Raw genomic sequence first — 15,440 nt, 5'->3', positions numbered from 1 at the left:
TCGCGATTGAGAAGGTTGGGCTTCGTTTGCTACGCAGTCATTGACACATTTGCGCGGGAGGAATGAAAATAAACTTGCCAAAGAATACCTTGCCAGTCTGAACAAATTAGTTTTTTTTTTTTAACCTCCTTGATCTTAACGGACTAGGCGTTTGGCTTTAGTGTCTTATTAAACGTTGCTTACCGAGCACAGCGGCCTTCAGTCGCAGCTCAGCGTCGTGTTGTACGCATGCGCTCTTTTTAGCGCCCAACCTTCGCTCTGGTTTTGTTTGCGCATGCATACGAACTTAGCTGCTTAAGAGTCGCTAAAGCGAAATACTAAATCAGTTTGCATCGATAAATTACTCTCTCAAAACTCTAGTTTAGTTATTTTGCGCTGAGGAATTGATTATTTCAAGAGAAATTGAAAAATCGAAGCTCTATTTATGGAACTTCGCGCCGAACCCCGCGAACAGGCAGGCCAATGTGACGTCACGAATTGTAAAGCATTTCTTTTCCCGTTTGATCACTTGTGACGTAATAAAAGTTGTTGAAACTTGCCAAGTTCAGGGTTTGGTTCCTTTATATTGCAATGACATCTTTATGTATAAAGAATTACTATGCTTGTGCAGACGCCGCCAACATTGATGACGTCACAAGCGCTTTGGTTCGGAACTTTCGTAGTCGCGTCGCCACCAGTAATTTGTTTTTGCGTCTTTTTCTTCTTTTTTTTACCTCTAAATCCCCCACTCACTGTAAGGGCCTCTGCACATCGACGACTCCCTGAGTTCGCGTGACTTAGATGGTCGAAAAGCGACCGCTTTTGGGTCAGTCGTTGGCTGCTCGCTTTTTAAAATTTTTTTAGTCACAAGACCATGGTCGCAAACCTACTCAATCAAACAGCGCCGAAAGAACAGGACTCTGGATGCGCTGACGCTTTTGTCTTTTTTTTTACGTGATGATGGTAGCTGCAGAAGACGTGAACCGCTCCAATCGCGAGACATTTCGGTGTGGCGGGGGGATTGTGGTGCTTGCCTGTGGGCAAAATGGCAGCCGTGGTTCGCTTCTTGCTCGCCAGTCGCAGGTTGGTCGTGCGACCTCTGTCAATCTCCCGTGTGAATGTGCCCTGAGAGTTCCGTTTCTTTTTTTTGTGTGTGTGTGTGTGTGTTATAGAAGGCTAGTTTACTAATACGACCCAATTTTCTTTTCTCTCGAGTGCCCCTTTAGCGATCGCTGTTTTGCAACGCGTATTCAGGTTCCCGGGAGAAGCGGGAGTTTCTTATGCGCCGCTTCCCGCAGCTTCAAGAGAGGAACATCGCAAACTCTCGTGACTTGTCCTTCGAGGATCACGTGTTGCGGGAAACCAAAGGCAGAGGTAAGTTGTGGTATTGCGTAAGAATTTCATGCTTGAGAAAGTGGCAGATGAAAGGGAAAGTGATAGAGTTTAGCCCGAGTGAGGTCAGACTGCCTACCCTGTCACACTGCAGAAGCAAATGCATGACTGATAACAAAAGGCGATTTCCGTGTCCTTCCGTCCTGTCTGGGGCAGATGTCACTATGCTGCAAGACACGTTGTAGAAGAAGATAAACATGTTTGTAGCGGTTAATGAACCGCTTCGCGAAAGCCTTGCTTCACGTAGATTTCGACATGCACGTTGAACCTGCTAGTGGTTGTTTTTTTTTTTTTCGTAATGTTGGCCCAGTAGCATAAATTGTTGCATGTGTGTGCAAGGTTGTTTGCGCAGCACAGACAAATAGGTTTGCGAAGCTAAGGTACCGCGTGTCAAAGGTAATTATAGTCCGGTGGCCTTGTCTACTTCCGGGTGACCCACTGCTGTCTGGTGATTCTGCCAAGCAGGCTCGAGGCCGTGGAGCAAGAGTTCAGTGGTACCACGTCTCACGAGAGCTGGTGAGTGCATAATCCAATGTGGCCATGGTCTATCATACGATTCTGCGTGCTTGCATTTTTTTTTTCAGCTACGAAAGTTGCGGCACTCCGTTGAGCACATCAGCACTACGGTATTACCACAAGGCAATGATTTTTGTCTCACGTGCGTAGCGCATTTTAACGCGGCAGCGTTAAGGTCCCCGTGTCGCAGTACGACTTACCCACAACCTACAGGCGTGATAGCGTCGGATTGTAATTTGAATATACGAGAAAGCAGCCTGATAAGCAGCCAGGGGTCTTTGAATGCTATCGCGTTCCACTCTTAAAGGCGAAGCTTAAGCGTCCACCAATTCTGATGGTTACAAGTATGGCTTTTTGGGCTACTTAGTTAGACACATCAGAGGTGGTCTTAACGCTAGAGACACGGTCTTGTTCTCTCGTTCTTTCCCGTGTCTTCTAGCGCTATGACCACCTCTGATGCATTCGGATAGTGTTTCGCTGTACTTTGGTTCCAGGCAACATTGAGGGGAATGTTGAAAACTGATCGCTTTCTAAATTTTGGACACGCGCGCGCCTCGGAGCCACAGCAAACAATTAATAAAATAATAAAAAAGTGCTTGGGCCTTCACATTTTAATATAGCACCACTTATATTGCCCCTGGAAAAACGTCTTTCCAGCAATTTGTTTCTGTTTAAAAGTGAAGCCGACTTTAAAAGGATCAGTGTAAGCTTGGTCTTTGTAAGCTGGCTTTCCCTTGTTGAGTGTTGCTGTGGAGCCTACTCATAAAGAATAATGGGATGCGAACGGAGCCCGATAACGCTATCGCGTTGCACTTTTAAAGGCCAAGCTTAAGCGTCCTCCAATTTTCGTGATCGATCTGGCAACGACAGATAAATTCATAGCGCATCAGGGGAATTGTGGCGGCTTCGTTCAGTTTAAATTTTCTTTGGTACATAGAAACAGAAACAAGAGCAAAGGGCTGTGTGGCCTGGGAGAGACTCTTGCTCCTGTGGACGTTCGACGTGCAGATAGATCTACATTTAAAGGCCAACTTCAACAAAATTTTGCTTCCGCTATATTGTTAATAAATGCATGCGCATATTACTGAAGCAATTATGACAAAGCTGCCAGGCTGGTAATTCTCTAATTATAGTTTATGAGCACTTCAAACTAATGCCTAAGCAGACGATGCGCGCACCTGGTGGTTAGCGTGAAGGACGCCACTGCCAACACGTCGCCTCCGAGGTTTCTTAAGCACACCGCGGGCAGCCGCTGGCACTCCCCGATCTCGGAGGTCATGCCGAAGTGCCACGCGCGTCACTTCCGGTGAGCATTAATGGCGGCGCTTTCCTGTTCTCCAACTTTAGGTACGAAAAAAATCCTCGCGAACCCGTCTCATAATGAGAGTCGACGTTAATGAGATTAGCATTAAAGCAGTGTAGCGAAACGCCGTATTGCCAAGACCGAATATGTATGAAGCCGGGCTGCTCGCTTGCACTTCTTACGCCACACGCAGCGTCATCTAGTGGCGCGCCGCCGTAATGTCCGTGGGTGGCGCATGGTTAGATTCCGCCGAACAACGGAGAATTCTAAACTCATTTTGGCATTCTAGAGTGGCACATACAATGCGACGCATACCTAGGTACCAAAGTACAATCATTTCTCGCAGCAGGCATTTTTAATACTGGTAATGTTAACGTATACATTCTGCGGACATTACGTGACACACCTTTGACATGATCGTTGTCATACAGTTACAATTCACAAGAAAATACACATACCTCTGGCAAACGTGGAATGTACCACCAAATCAATCTCTATAAACCTAAACTCCGCAATGGAGATTTTTTTGCATTGCGTGTTCAATAAAGACTGAGACTGGTGCTGTGAAACTTTTATTCCTCAGAATTATTATTTGGCACTTCTATATCCCTTCACTATGCTTTCCAGTAAGTGAAATGCATGCATCCCACCATTTCAAGCACGCCTAGGCGAAATGAGACGAGCCATCTTTTGACACCTGCTTAAAAATTGTCCATATAAGCCGACTGTCTTTCTTTCACGTCAAAGCAATATAAATTTTTACCGTTCCCCAAGGCATCGCAGCAACCCACTTACCTGTTTTCCAGTCCAGCTGCGGCACCCTCGGACTTGCTTATGTACCGCAATTTAAAAAGCGACATTGATTTGACATGAAACAAGGTGCAGTTAAGACATTAAATGCGATGTTAAAGTAGGTGTGAAACGGAGGCTTGACTCACGTTATCTAAGCTTCGTAGGAACAGCAGGACACTTCCATTTCACTTACTGGGGATCACATAGAAATGGATAAAAGCGCCTATGAATTAAGATCAGAAATAATCAATTCAAACCGTCAGTCTCCGTCTTTATTAAGCAACCCTGGTGTATACCAGGATCTTCTGTTTAATAGGTTCGGGCTCTATCACACGCCAACGCCTTTCTAACCAGGTGTGGACCTCGTGCTCAACTCGCTCGCCGGAGAGAAGCTGCAGGCCAGCGTGCGCTGCCTGACGACCTACGGCCGCTTCCTGGAGATCGGCAAGTTCGACATGTCCAAGAACTCGCCGCTCGGAATGTCGGTGCTTCTCAAGAGCGCCGTCGTGTACGGCATTCTGTTGGAGTCGCTGTTCGGCGACAGCCCGCTCGCGGCGGAGGACAAGTGTCGCGTATGGCAATTGCTCGGCGAAGGCATCGCGTCGGGTGTGGTTCGACCGCTGGAAACCGCTCGTTTTGCAAGGGACCGGGCTGAGGAGGCATTCCGCTTCATGGCCTCGGGAAAGCACATTGGAAAGGTCGTGCTTGAGGTGAGCCCTGTTTATAGATAGATAGATAGATAGATAGATAGATAGATAGATAGATAGATAGATAGATAGATAGATAGATAGATAGATAGATAGATAGATAGATAGATAGATAGATAGATAGATAGATAGATAGATAGATAGATAGATAGATAGATAGATAGATAGATAGATAGATAGATAGATAGATAGATAGATAGATAGATAGATAGATAGATAGATAGATAGATAGATAGATAGATAGATAGATAGATAGATAGATAGATAGATAGATAGATAGATAGATAGATAGATAGATAGATAGATAGATAGATAGATAGATAGATAGATAGATAGATAGATAGATAGATGGCTATATATCATCAGCAGCAGCAGCCTATATTTTATGTCCACTGCAGGACGAAGGCCTCTCCCTGTGATCTCCAATTACCCCTGTCTTGCGCTAGCATATTCTTTCCTGCGCCTGCAAATTTCCTTACTTCATCCTCCCATCTGGTTTTCTGCCGACCTCGACTGCGCTTCCCTTCTCTTGGTATCCATTCTGTAACCCTAATGGTCCACCGGTTATCCATCCTACGCATTACATGGCCTGCCCAACTCCATTTCTTCCACTTAATGTCAACTAGAATATCAGCTATTCACGTTTGTTCTCTGATCCACACCGCTCTCTTCTTGTCTCTTAACGTTAGTCCTAAGATTTTTCGTTCCATCGCTCTTTGTGCGGTCCTTAACTTATTCTTTATTAACCTCCAAGTTTCTGCCCCATATGTTAGCACCGGTAGAATGCAATGATTGTACATTTTTCAACGACAGTGGCCAGCTCCCAGTCAGGATTTGGCAATGCCTGCTGTATGCACTCCAACCCAATTTTATTCTTTTGTAAATTTCTTTCTCGTGATCAAGGTCCCCTGTGAGTTATTGACCTAGATAAACGTACTCCTTTACAGGCTCTAGAAGCTGACTGGCGATACTGAATTCTTGTTCCCTTGCCAGGCTATTGAGCATTATTTTTGTCTTCTGCATATTCATCTTCAACCCAATTCCTACACGTTCTCAATTAAGGTCCTCAATCATATGGTGTAATTCGTCTCCATTGTTGCTGAATAGGTGGTGAAAAGTGCTGAATAGGTGGTGCTAAAAAGTGGTGGCTTGGATCAGCAGAGGTAGAATACCCGGCCTCAAATCTGAAGGTCGTAAGTTCGAATCCTACTCCAGTCCAAAAAATTTTCAGGCGTGGAGTGGTGCCTGACACCGGCAAGAAAAAATATATTGCCGAGAGCTAGTGGGGCTACACTAGTCCAGGTGGAACCAAACTAGGAAGGCCCACTAAGCTTCATCAAAAAGTCACTGCCTCACCAGAACAGGAATTGGCCTCCCTGGTGCAGTATTCGGCCACTACCTCCCTCATGACTCCGATGGCTATATATGTTTAAGGACAAATAGATATAGATGTATTCACAGATAGGCATATGGATGGATGGATGGATGGATGGATGGATGGATGGATGGATGGATGGATGGATGGATGGATGGATGGATGGATGGATGGATGGATGGATGGATGGATGGATGGATGGATGGATGGATGGATGGATGGACGGGTGGGGAGATAGAAAGATGAATATATAGATACATAACTCTTCTTGACCTTTGTAAATTTAGTTATCCACTTCGGCATTTTATCACCAGCAGACAAGGACAAAAGAGGCGACGTAGACACCGTGTTGGAGTGTTATCCAAGTTCGAATACCAACACAGCAGTGCATTGGTTTTGTCACGTCCGAAACAGCAGAAGGCGGTAGCCTGTGAGCAATCTGAAAAATAATATAAAAAATCACCGCCCAAGCACTTCGTACAGATGGCTAACCAGCGAAGCTGAAACGTGCCACTCCAGTGTTTATCACTGGGTTAATCCCGACAGTTCATTAAAGACTTTCTCAATTATTCGTTACGTCTTTGGGTTTCTTAATGAGGTTACACACACGTTCGGCTGCGACGGAGAAAATGACGTCACTGCCGGTATGCCCGCAGTCCGCCGTTGTCGCAATTGCCACTTGCGATTCTTCAAAACTAAATTGCTTCAAAATTAAATCTGTCTGTCACGTAAGACAATCAATGGCTCATAAAACCCTTGTGGAATGACTCATGCCCCCGTAAACGCGGCCTCCCCATTACGACGACAGAAGAGACGTGAAATTGTACTTTTGAATGATGAGCGGCAACGGAGCCATCTGTGGAAGAAGATGACGACGCTCGAGCCATTGCTGATTATGATAGCTTCTGCGCACATCGTACGAACAGATTTTGGTTTGGCCTAGCCGTTATACAGCTTCGCTGCAAAAGAAACATTCGCACATTTGCTTGTAGGTGAAGCATTGAAAACGACATCAGGGTTTAGCGTTACACTGTTGGGGGCTCTGATCAACGTGCCCGGAACCGGCTGGCTAAGATCTAAGGAGACACGTAGCTCGTCGCCACTCCGCAGCGCATGCGAAGGGGTGCCGCGGCTGGTTTCCTGATTCACTGGCAAGGCTTCGAGACGACTCCTCCAGCCGTGGTACAAACGAATGGGGGTTTATTCCCGGTTATGTACAAAATGCGTGTTCAAATCAGCGGTTACGGCACTAGGGTGGCAATCGCACACTACGGCTGAAAGCTCCCTGGAAGCCCGCTCAGCCAGAAAGGTTCTTCCGAGCTAGGTTCGCCGAGCAAAGGGGGCTGCCTCGAGTTGCACAGGATTGAAGTAGAACAGTGTTGTACGCGTCACCGGTAGTTGTACGGCATTTCGTTCACCGCTTCACTAAAGCTTCACTTCTGATAGGTTCCATCGCGTGTTATACAGCATTTAGTTTAACGCGTTGCTAGAGCATCGCTTGACTTAACTCGATCATGTGCATGAATACGAAAATATGCTTTTGATATTTAGTATCGCATTTTATTCATATTGGATGCCTTTTATTCAGTCCATCTAAATGCGAAGCAAGCCCTGCACATATTTTCTGTTTTCAATAGACTTTTTTTCTCAATAGCTGAGAGAAGAAATCAAAGGTAAAGCGAAAAAAATATGTAGGGTTGGTAAAAACGAGTGTTTGTGCCTTGCCACCAGTTCTCGGCAGGATATTGGAGAGAATGAATAAGTCAGAGCAAGTAGATGAGGACTTGGTGAACAGACGCACTAGGTCTATATTGCACACCGGAAGGACAAAGGTGTAATGTCACCCAAGTCGATTGGTTCTGCAAAAATTTAGAGCGCTGCCTAGAAAGAAGAATGCCCATGGCGGAGATTACGAAAGTGGGGCGAAGTAGAAAGAGAAGATTGACTAACTACAAAACGAGAGGTGTCGGGCCGAGACACAGAACTGTTTATGTTGTTGCTTGTAAGGTATATTAAGTTTTCTTCTCCTTAACGAGAAGTCAGAAGAGTCTTCACTCCCTTAACCTTGTCCATCAAATAGTTTTACTTCTCGGCCTATCACGCCGACGGCTTTTGCATTTTTATTTTTACCATGTGACAGAATTGTTTCCAATCATATTCCAGCGCCTTTTCCTCAACGTCATCGTCTCGAGTGCTTTGAGTTATTGTGATAGACTTCACTCCCTGTCTGTCATATTATCCAATCTTCGTTTCCTATCAGGTTCTCGTCTCCCTCTGTTGTAGTTCACGTTTAGTTAGTCTTTTTCACATGCTGCACGCAGCCCAAATAAGCTACAGCACGAGTGGTAAATGCTCCAAACATGGCGAACTTCGTAAACCACCAAGAAGCAGAATGACATGGCGAGAAACTCAAAGAATGAAACACGTCACAAGTAAAGAAGAAAGAATTGAAGATCACTCAAATACCATTCGCAAACTTTTCTTAAAAGACACATCAAGTTTCACAAAACTTAATGTTTCAATCTTCTGTGTTACGTCGATTAAAGAGAAGCACTATCTGTTGAATGATGTCCGTACGAAGGTGAAAATGTTGGTAATGAGCTTTTGACCGTTCAGTGTCATCGTCGCTTTTTGATACGTTATGTGACACTACTGGGACGCTTTTCACAAATAACTAAAAAGTACAAGTTACTTGTATATTTATTTCAACCAGACTCATGGTAAAATGACATTACGCTAGTGATCAACAAAAGTCGTCGCATACGGGATGTTACAGGCTCGAGCCAACGTTTCTTCATCGGGACCTGTCAGGAATATGGAAAAACAAGTCCCCTTTCGATGTTGGCTCCAGTCTGTGACATTCCTTGTTGGACAACTGCTGATGTCTTGAAATCTTCGTCGGTATACTTGTGAACCTCTTTCTAGTGTGGATTGTACAGGCGAATGAATAAATTAAATAGGGCGCGAAAAAATTGAAGTTTCCGCTGATACACAATAGCTATGAGTATACAAACCAACAGTTATGATAAAATAATAAACATAATGGCACATTTTACTCCGTAGCCTTCAGGTGCACTAGGCCGATCGCGTGGTGTGGTTTACATTCAGCTGGTCGAAGTAGAGTGCTCGGAACACATTCGACTTGTTCATTTAGAGCCCTGTGTACGAGCGAGATATGAGTGCTTGGAGGCGCTCTACTCTCACTTTCGAGCTGCAAGCACGTCCGAGAGCCGACGGAATCTCGATCACCCGACTATTCCGATTGCTCTGAGAGCAGCCGAACGTTCGGCTGGGGCAAGCTTTCTCTCCGGATCCAATCAGGAGATGGCTAGTCATCGTTGCAAACCGAGTTGGAGCATGATAGGAAACGTATGTATCTTCAGGAAAGATAACGAAATAAAAACGTTAAAGAGCGATCATATAGAGAATAGAGATTCCATGTGGCTGGCTGTCATAATGTGTCAGCGTACTCGTTCACAGCCGACTCCTATTTCCGTCACAGATCCGTCCGGAGGAGAGCCCACGAAAGACTTCACCAACCTCGCCGCTCACCGTGAAGGTCACTTCTCGGACGCGCTTCTACGAGCACAAGTCCTACGTAATCACCGGCGGTCTAGGCGGCTGCGGGCTGGAGCTCGCCGACTGGATGGTGAACCGTGGCTGTCGCAAGCTCTTGCTCACGTCACGGTTCGGTGTGCAGACAGGATACCAGCGGCTGTGCCTTCGTAGAATGCGTCGCGCAGGGGCCAAAGTTCTTGTGAGCAAGGACGACGTTTCAACGATGCAGGGAACCCGGAATATCATCGAAGAGGCCGAGAGACTAGGTCCCGTTGGTGGCATTTTCAGCCTTGCAGTGGTAAGTGCGTACAAAGCATGAATGATCTTTGGTACATGTATAGAAAGGTGAGTGCATGTGAAAATTTGGTTCTTCAGATTTCGGTTCGTGGAGCGTACTTACTGATCAGGGGCAGATAAGTTCGCATGGTAACAAGGATAAACGCAGAGAGAAAGAGAGAGAGAGAGAGAGAGAAAGAACACAGGCACATTAAAGAGCAGCTCTCTTAGTGAACACACCCGGACTTTGCTGACTGTGGCTGCTGCTGTGTGCTGCTGTTGCTGCCTTGACACACACGAGAGCACTTACATAATGAATTTATTTATATGTAGCATAGGGCACTCAACCCACACTTGTTCTCGGGGCCGAGTAGTTTCTATACGGAATTACGTAATGAAACAATAAGCAATACATGGATATCCTCATTGCACCAAACATATGCCTTCAAGCTCATATCTAGCCACTTACGAGTACGCCTCGCACACGCCGTACGCCACTACTGTCTATAATGGATAGCATCCACGAGGCTGAAGAAGCAATGAAGAAAGCTCGTAATACCTTTGACCACTTATTTGAGCGTCTATAACATTGCAAAATGTTTCGCATGACATAGATAAGCATCAAGGGTGGTTTCTGCCTTAATTTGTTTAGCATTTAATTATCTGCAACACGACAAGATTGGTTCACATAGGTTCCAGAAATATGTGTTGCGTCTGCGTAGGTTTATTCAAGCACAAATCAAGTTATACATGCGTATAAATATGTTAATTTTTAAGAAATATATTTTAACAACATATATATATATATATATATATATATATAGTACGCGAGTCAACTTAATTACTTTCTATAGCTGTGACGAATTTCATTACAATTGGTGAGAGCAGGCACACTGAGCGGAAAATCCTGTCAAAGTTGATAAAATTCCTAACTTAAACTTATGCAGAATTAACCTACCCCTTGCGAAGACGTTCGCTTTTGATAACAATTACATCTCGAAATTTTTGCGGGTTCTTGCGAATCTGCTTTCAGCCAGCACTGTTCTTGGTGTCGCCTGACAGAGTTTGGCGTTTGCGAACGCGTCGCGCTACTTTCTTTGCCACAGCAGCAGAACATTAGACGTTCGCTGGACAGCACTGGAGCCACAGCTTTGAGTGCTACTGTTGTCGCCGGTGGGGGTGCAGCTTTTCTTTTTCTTTTTTTTTAAAGCGAAAGCTTTACTAACCTAGTCGAACCGAGTTTCGCAGTCACCAGCAATATTACCTTCATTTGACCGCAGCTGTGCCGTAGCCTAGCAAAGCATCACGTGACTCGCCGCGTCAAGCTCCGCGGAGAGCGCATGCGCTCTCCGCAGCTGGGTCGCCGCCTGACCACGTGACTCGCCGCAAGCCTGCCTAAGAGGAGCGCCGCGCTCGTGGGAGCTGAGCCATTAGACAGTTTTAGCAGAGCGCCACTTAAGCTCCGCTCGGCTCAGATTTCACGCTCTGAGATACTACTGCAGGGAACTGCGTAAATTTCGCATTTGATAAGCGCGTCTTGCCGAGACGCGAGTGACGCGCTATCAACTCGGCTGCAAAGCGACGAAGAGGCCAAGTAGACACGCTGTCCCGCTCCGCTCAGTCGGCTTTGTAGCGGAGCGAGGGATGCGGTCTTCGTTCCGCTGTCGGTATGAGCGTTGTGCGCAAGCGCAATAGCGCTCCCGCTACGCGGTTGTGCGGCATTTGCTAGCATACGCCGGTCTGAGCGGAGCGGACAGCAAGCGCTCAGCTAAAACACACTATTGTTGAAAGCGAGGCCGGGTCTTCTCTGAGCGGATCGCGGGAGCGGAAGGCTTTGAGCCGTCATCGACAAGCGCCGTCTCACCACCCCGCGGATATCGCCCGGAGAACTGTTTCACTGGAGAGGGTTCCGGAATGCCAAGCGCGCGAAGCTAGCGTCGAAGACTGAGGAAGAGCGAGCCGTTCGGCTCGCAAAACGCCGGAAGCGGAACCACAACCGTAGACAAAAGCAAGCATTGGACGAAAAAAAAAAAAAAACAAGCTTTCGCATTGCACATCCAGGGTTAGCTGAGCTAAGCCGCAGCAGTTTTTTAGTTTATAGCCTCCAAGAAGTAAGCATGTTTCTTTCGCGCAGCAGCTGCCCGAACCTACTAGGGAAAAGCAGATCCAACTGCGGCCGAGACTATCGAGCACGAGGTCACAAGTTCGATTCCGGCCGCTGCGATTGGCCAAATTCCAAAGGGAGTAAAATTCATAAACGCACGTCAAAAAAGAAGAAAAAAAGACAGAGGGTAAAAATAATTTGGACTCCTCTCCTTATACGGCGTCTCTCCTAACCACGATTGTGCAGTTTCGGTACGTTTGACCTCACAATTAAAAATAGAGAGAGAAACGTAATGTGCATAGCTGTCCGCACCAAATATTATTATTATTTCGACAGTGTTTATTTCGGCAGCGTTTATATCGACACAGCAAGTGCATTTCTCCCATGGCCGCGATGTTCCGCATAAAGTCCAAACACGATAACGTCGTTGCCGCGTGCCGTACGCTCTATGTGCGAGTGAAAGCTTGCGAGGGTCGGCCGACGAGTGTGGCTCCATCGCGCGAGCGCGAGGGAGGAAGGCGGGGCGGAAGCGCGCCGTCTTCTTTCGTGCGCGAGGCACAAGGAGGCGAGGGAGATGGGGGAGTGCGTTCTACTCCGGCGTTTGCTGCGTACGGCGCGGCCACGCTAGCGCCGTATCTTCAAAGCGATCTGCAATGTGGATGAAGTACGCCGAGTGCCGGTAGCTTCGTATGCGCTGTGCTTTCGACGTTTAGTTCGCGTTGAAGTGAGACAGCACCAAGGTCAATTCTCTCGCTGTTGCTGCAGCGCTTTCTCACTCCAGCGTTTTGACCGCGACTTTCTGCGGTCATCCAGCGAGATGTGTTCATGTTTACCTATGTCGGCGTGTGCTTGTTAATTTAGTTAGTAAGCGAATGTTTACAACTTAATACGGCCGATACAACTACTATCCTTACTTCCTATAGCTATCTACTAATTTGCTATTGCAAATAATTCTTTGCCTTTGGGGCGAAACTGCGACTTTTTCAGGACGTGCCGCATACGTATTGTAACACTTCTTTTTGTACCTGTGCTGCAAGCATGAGTATATATGTAATTACTTCCGTAAAACAACTTCGAAGAATGACGGCTGACGGCCCTCGCTGTCAATTTGCCGTCATGTACCGGATTAAATATTGTCATTGGCTTTTTTTTCTACGGTTCTTGTCGGACACATTCTTCAAGTGGCTGGATAGAAGCTTTCCAAGTATGCAAGCCATGAAATAATTGATCTTCCGATCTTTGGTGTTCTCGTTGAGAGTTCTCGCCTAAAGTTTGCACATACTGTTACCTGGACAAAACATATTAAGCAATTGAAAATTACTACCTCGTTCATCACCTGCACTCTTTTGTTATTCTGAAGGTGCAAGAAATGTGATCAAGTTACGCCTGCAGTGCACGAAACCAAATCAAATTGCATAGCTTAACGGTCCAAAAAAAAAAAAAAAAACACTGCGCAGTTGCTTAGGGGGAACGCCGTATATTGTAGAAGAGTCCGGATTATTTCTGACCACCTGGGGATCTGTGATGGGCACGCACATCATGCCACACCAGTGCTTCTGCATTTTGCCCACGTCGAAATGAGGTAGCCACGGCTAGGATCGTACCCCCGACCTCATACTTGGCTGCGCGATGCCATAGCGACTGAGCAACCGCGGCGGTATTTTCGATGGACAGAATTATTTGGCACCTGAACAGGCTAGAGCATTCTCACTTCCTGCTTTCAGGTTCTTTGCGATGCGATTCTGGAGAACCAAACGCCCGAAGCATTCGACACCGTTTACAAGGCGAAGGGGGACGGCACCAGGCACCTGGACGAAGTGTCCCGCGAGTCGTGCCCCGAGCTGGACCACTTCGTCGCCTTCTCTTCCATTGCTTCGTGCCATGGCAACATTGGCCAGACTGGGTACGGCTACGCCAACGCCGTCGTGGACCGCGTTTGCGAGAGGAGAGCTGCTGACGGACTCCCCGGTGAGTCGTTGCTTTTGTCTAGGGCCTTGAATGACACGATCTGCTGACCGACGAGCTTTGACATGGGTTGCTTCTTTGGTGTAGATGCGTTCAAACAATATTGTCCCTCAGGACATTCGTCCTGAGTGAGCTCAAGAAAAGCTTTCGCCTATCGTTGAAATCTGACTAGATGACCGAGTGGACACGCTTGCCGCTTTCAAGATCTTACGCAAAAAAAGGAAGATAGGGGTATGTATGCTGCACGGCTGAAATTATCTTTCATTGCCAAAGGATAATTAAGGATCGTATGTCTGCCTTTACACAATGTCAGCTACCGTGTCAATTCAAATTGGCTGAGGGGGCAGAGTGACACGTGTTTATTCGTGGAAGTGAGGAGCAAAACATTGATAGCTTTCTTTCACGAATCCAGCATTTAGATAACAGGTAAAATTACAAAGTGTAGCTCAACCAAACGAAGGAAGTGATAGTGAAGCCAGAGAAAGCGAAGGGGAAATTATGTGGCATGTTTATTTTAATGCTGAAATAATAGTAAAAAATTGGAAGACTCTTAAGCTTCGCCTTAAGAGTGGAACGCGACAGCGTTATCGGGCTCCGTTCGCATCGTAATCTTCTTTGTGGGTAGGCTTCACTGCAACACAAAAAGTGGGAAAGTCAGCTTACAAAGCCCAAGCTTACACCGGTCCCCTTAAAGTCGGCTTCACTTTTAAACAGAAATGCATTGCTGGAAAGACGTTTTATTGCGATAGCAATTATATGGACACTCCAAAGCAGATTTCTGCCGTCGGCGTCGCCGTCGCCGTCGCCGTCGCCGTGATGTTCCGTATGACGTCAATGGAGATGAAATCGTCGCCGCGCGCCGAACGCTGTATGTGCGAGTGAAAGGGCGCAAGGGACGCGCGCTTTCACGGGGAGTGAACGCAGGGCGAACAAACGCGCGTTCTGTGCTGTGCTCCCTGAAGGGCTGCAGAAGTAGGCGTCTCTTTCCTCCTTTACAATCACCATATATGTAGAGCAAACGCGCCTTCTTCCGACGCGCGAAAGGACTTGGGGAGGGGAGAGGGGAAGGGAAGGGAGGCGACGTTTAGCTGCGGTACCAAGTGCCTATTTATATCAGAGGCTCCGGCAACAGTCACCAACGCCGCACGCATTTTGTGCGAACGCGGGCAAAACGCCGACGGCGTCGACAACAGTTCTGCGTGTTGCCGGTGCTGCTGCATGTCGAAGTTTATACAGCTGATAAAGCTACTATCATTACTCCGTATAGCTCTCTACAAATTTGCTATCGCAATTGATGCTTCGCCTTTCAGGTGAAACTGCGACCACTTTTGTAGCGTAAGCCCGTTTCGCGCGGCACATCAAGAGCCGTGCTGCGCATGCGCAAGGATCAGTGATTCACACGGCTTGCGCACCGGAGCCACCGGAGCCGGCACCTCTCGCGCACTCCGCCGCCGCCGCGCGCGACTCACCGCC

At 46.9% G+C, this 15,440-nt stretch overlaps 1 protein-coding gene across 1 annotated transcript in view; it reads left to right on the top strand.

Moving 5' to 3' along the window:
• LOC119454113 (fatty acid synthase-like) overlaps positions 1-15,440 on the top strand; it is a 115,882-nt gene that overhangs the window by 82,572 nt on the left and 17,870 nt on the right. The window contains 4 exon segments of the mRNA XM_049667926.1: positions 1,234-1,353; positions 4,337-4,692; positions 9,567-9,920; positions 13,727-13,970. Of these exon segments, the coding sequence (XP_049523883.1) occupies positions 1,234-1,353; positions 4,337-4,692; positions 9,567-9,920; positions 13,727-13,970 (1,074 nt within the window).

Source organism: Dermacentor silvarum, chromosome 5, assembly GCF_013339745.2.
Source record: "Dermacentor silvarum isolate Dsil-2018 chromosome 5, BIME_Dsil_1.4, whole genome shotgun sequence".
NCBI lineage: Eukaryota > Metazoa > Arthropoda > Arachnida > Ixodida > Ixodidae > Dermacentor > Dermacentor silvarum.
Note: the sequence above shows the minus strand (reverse complement) of the source record. Positions and strands in the feature narration are given on the sequence as shown.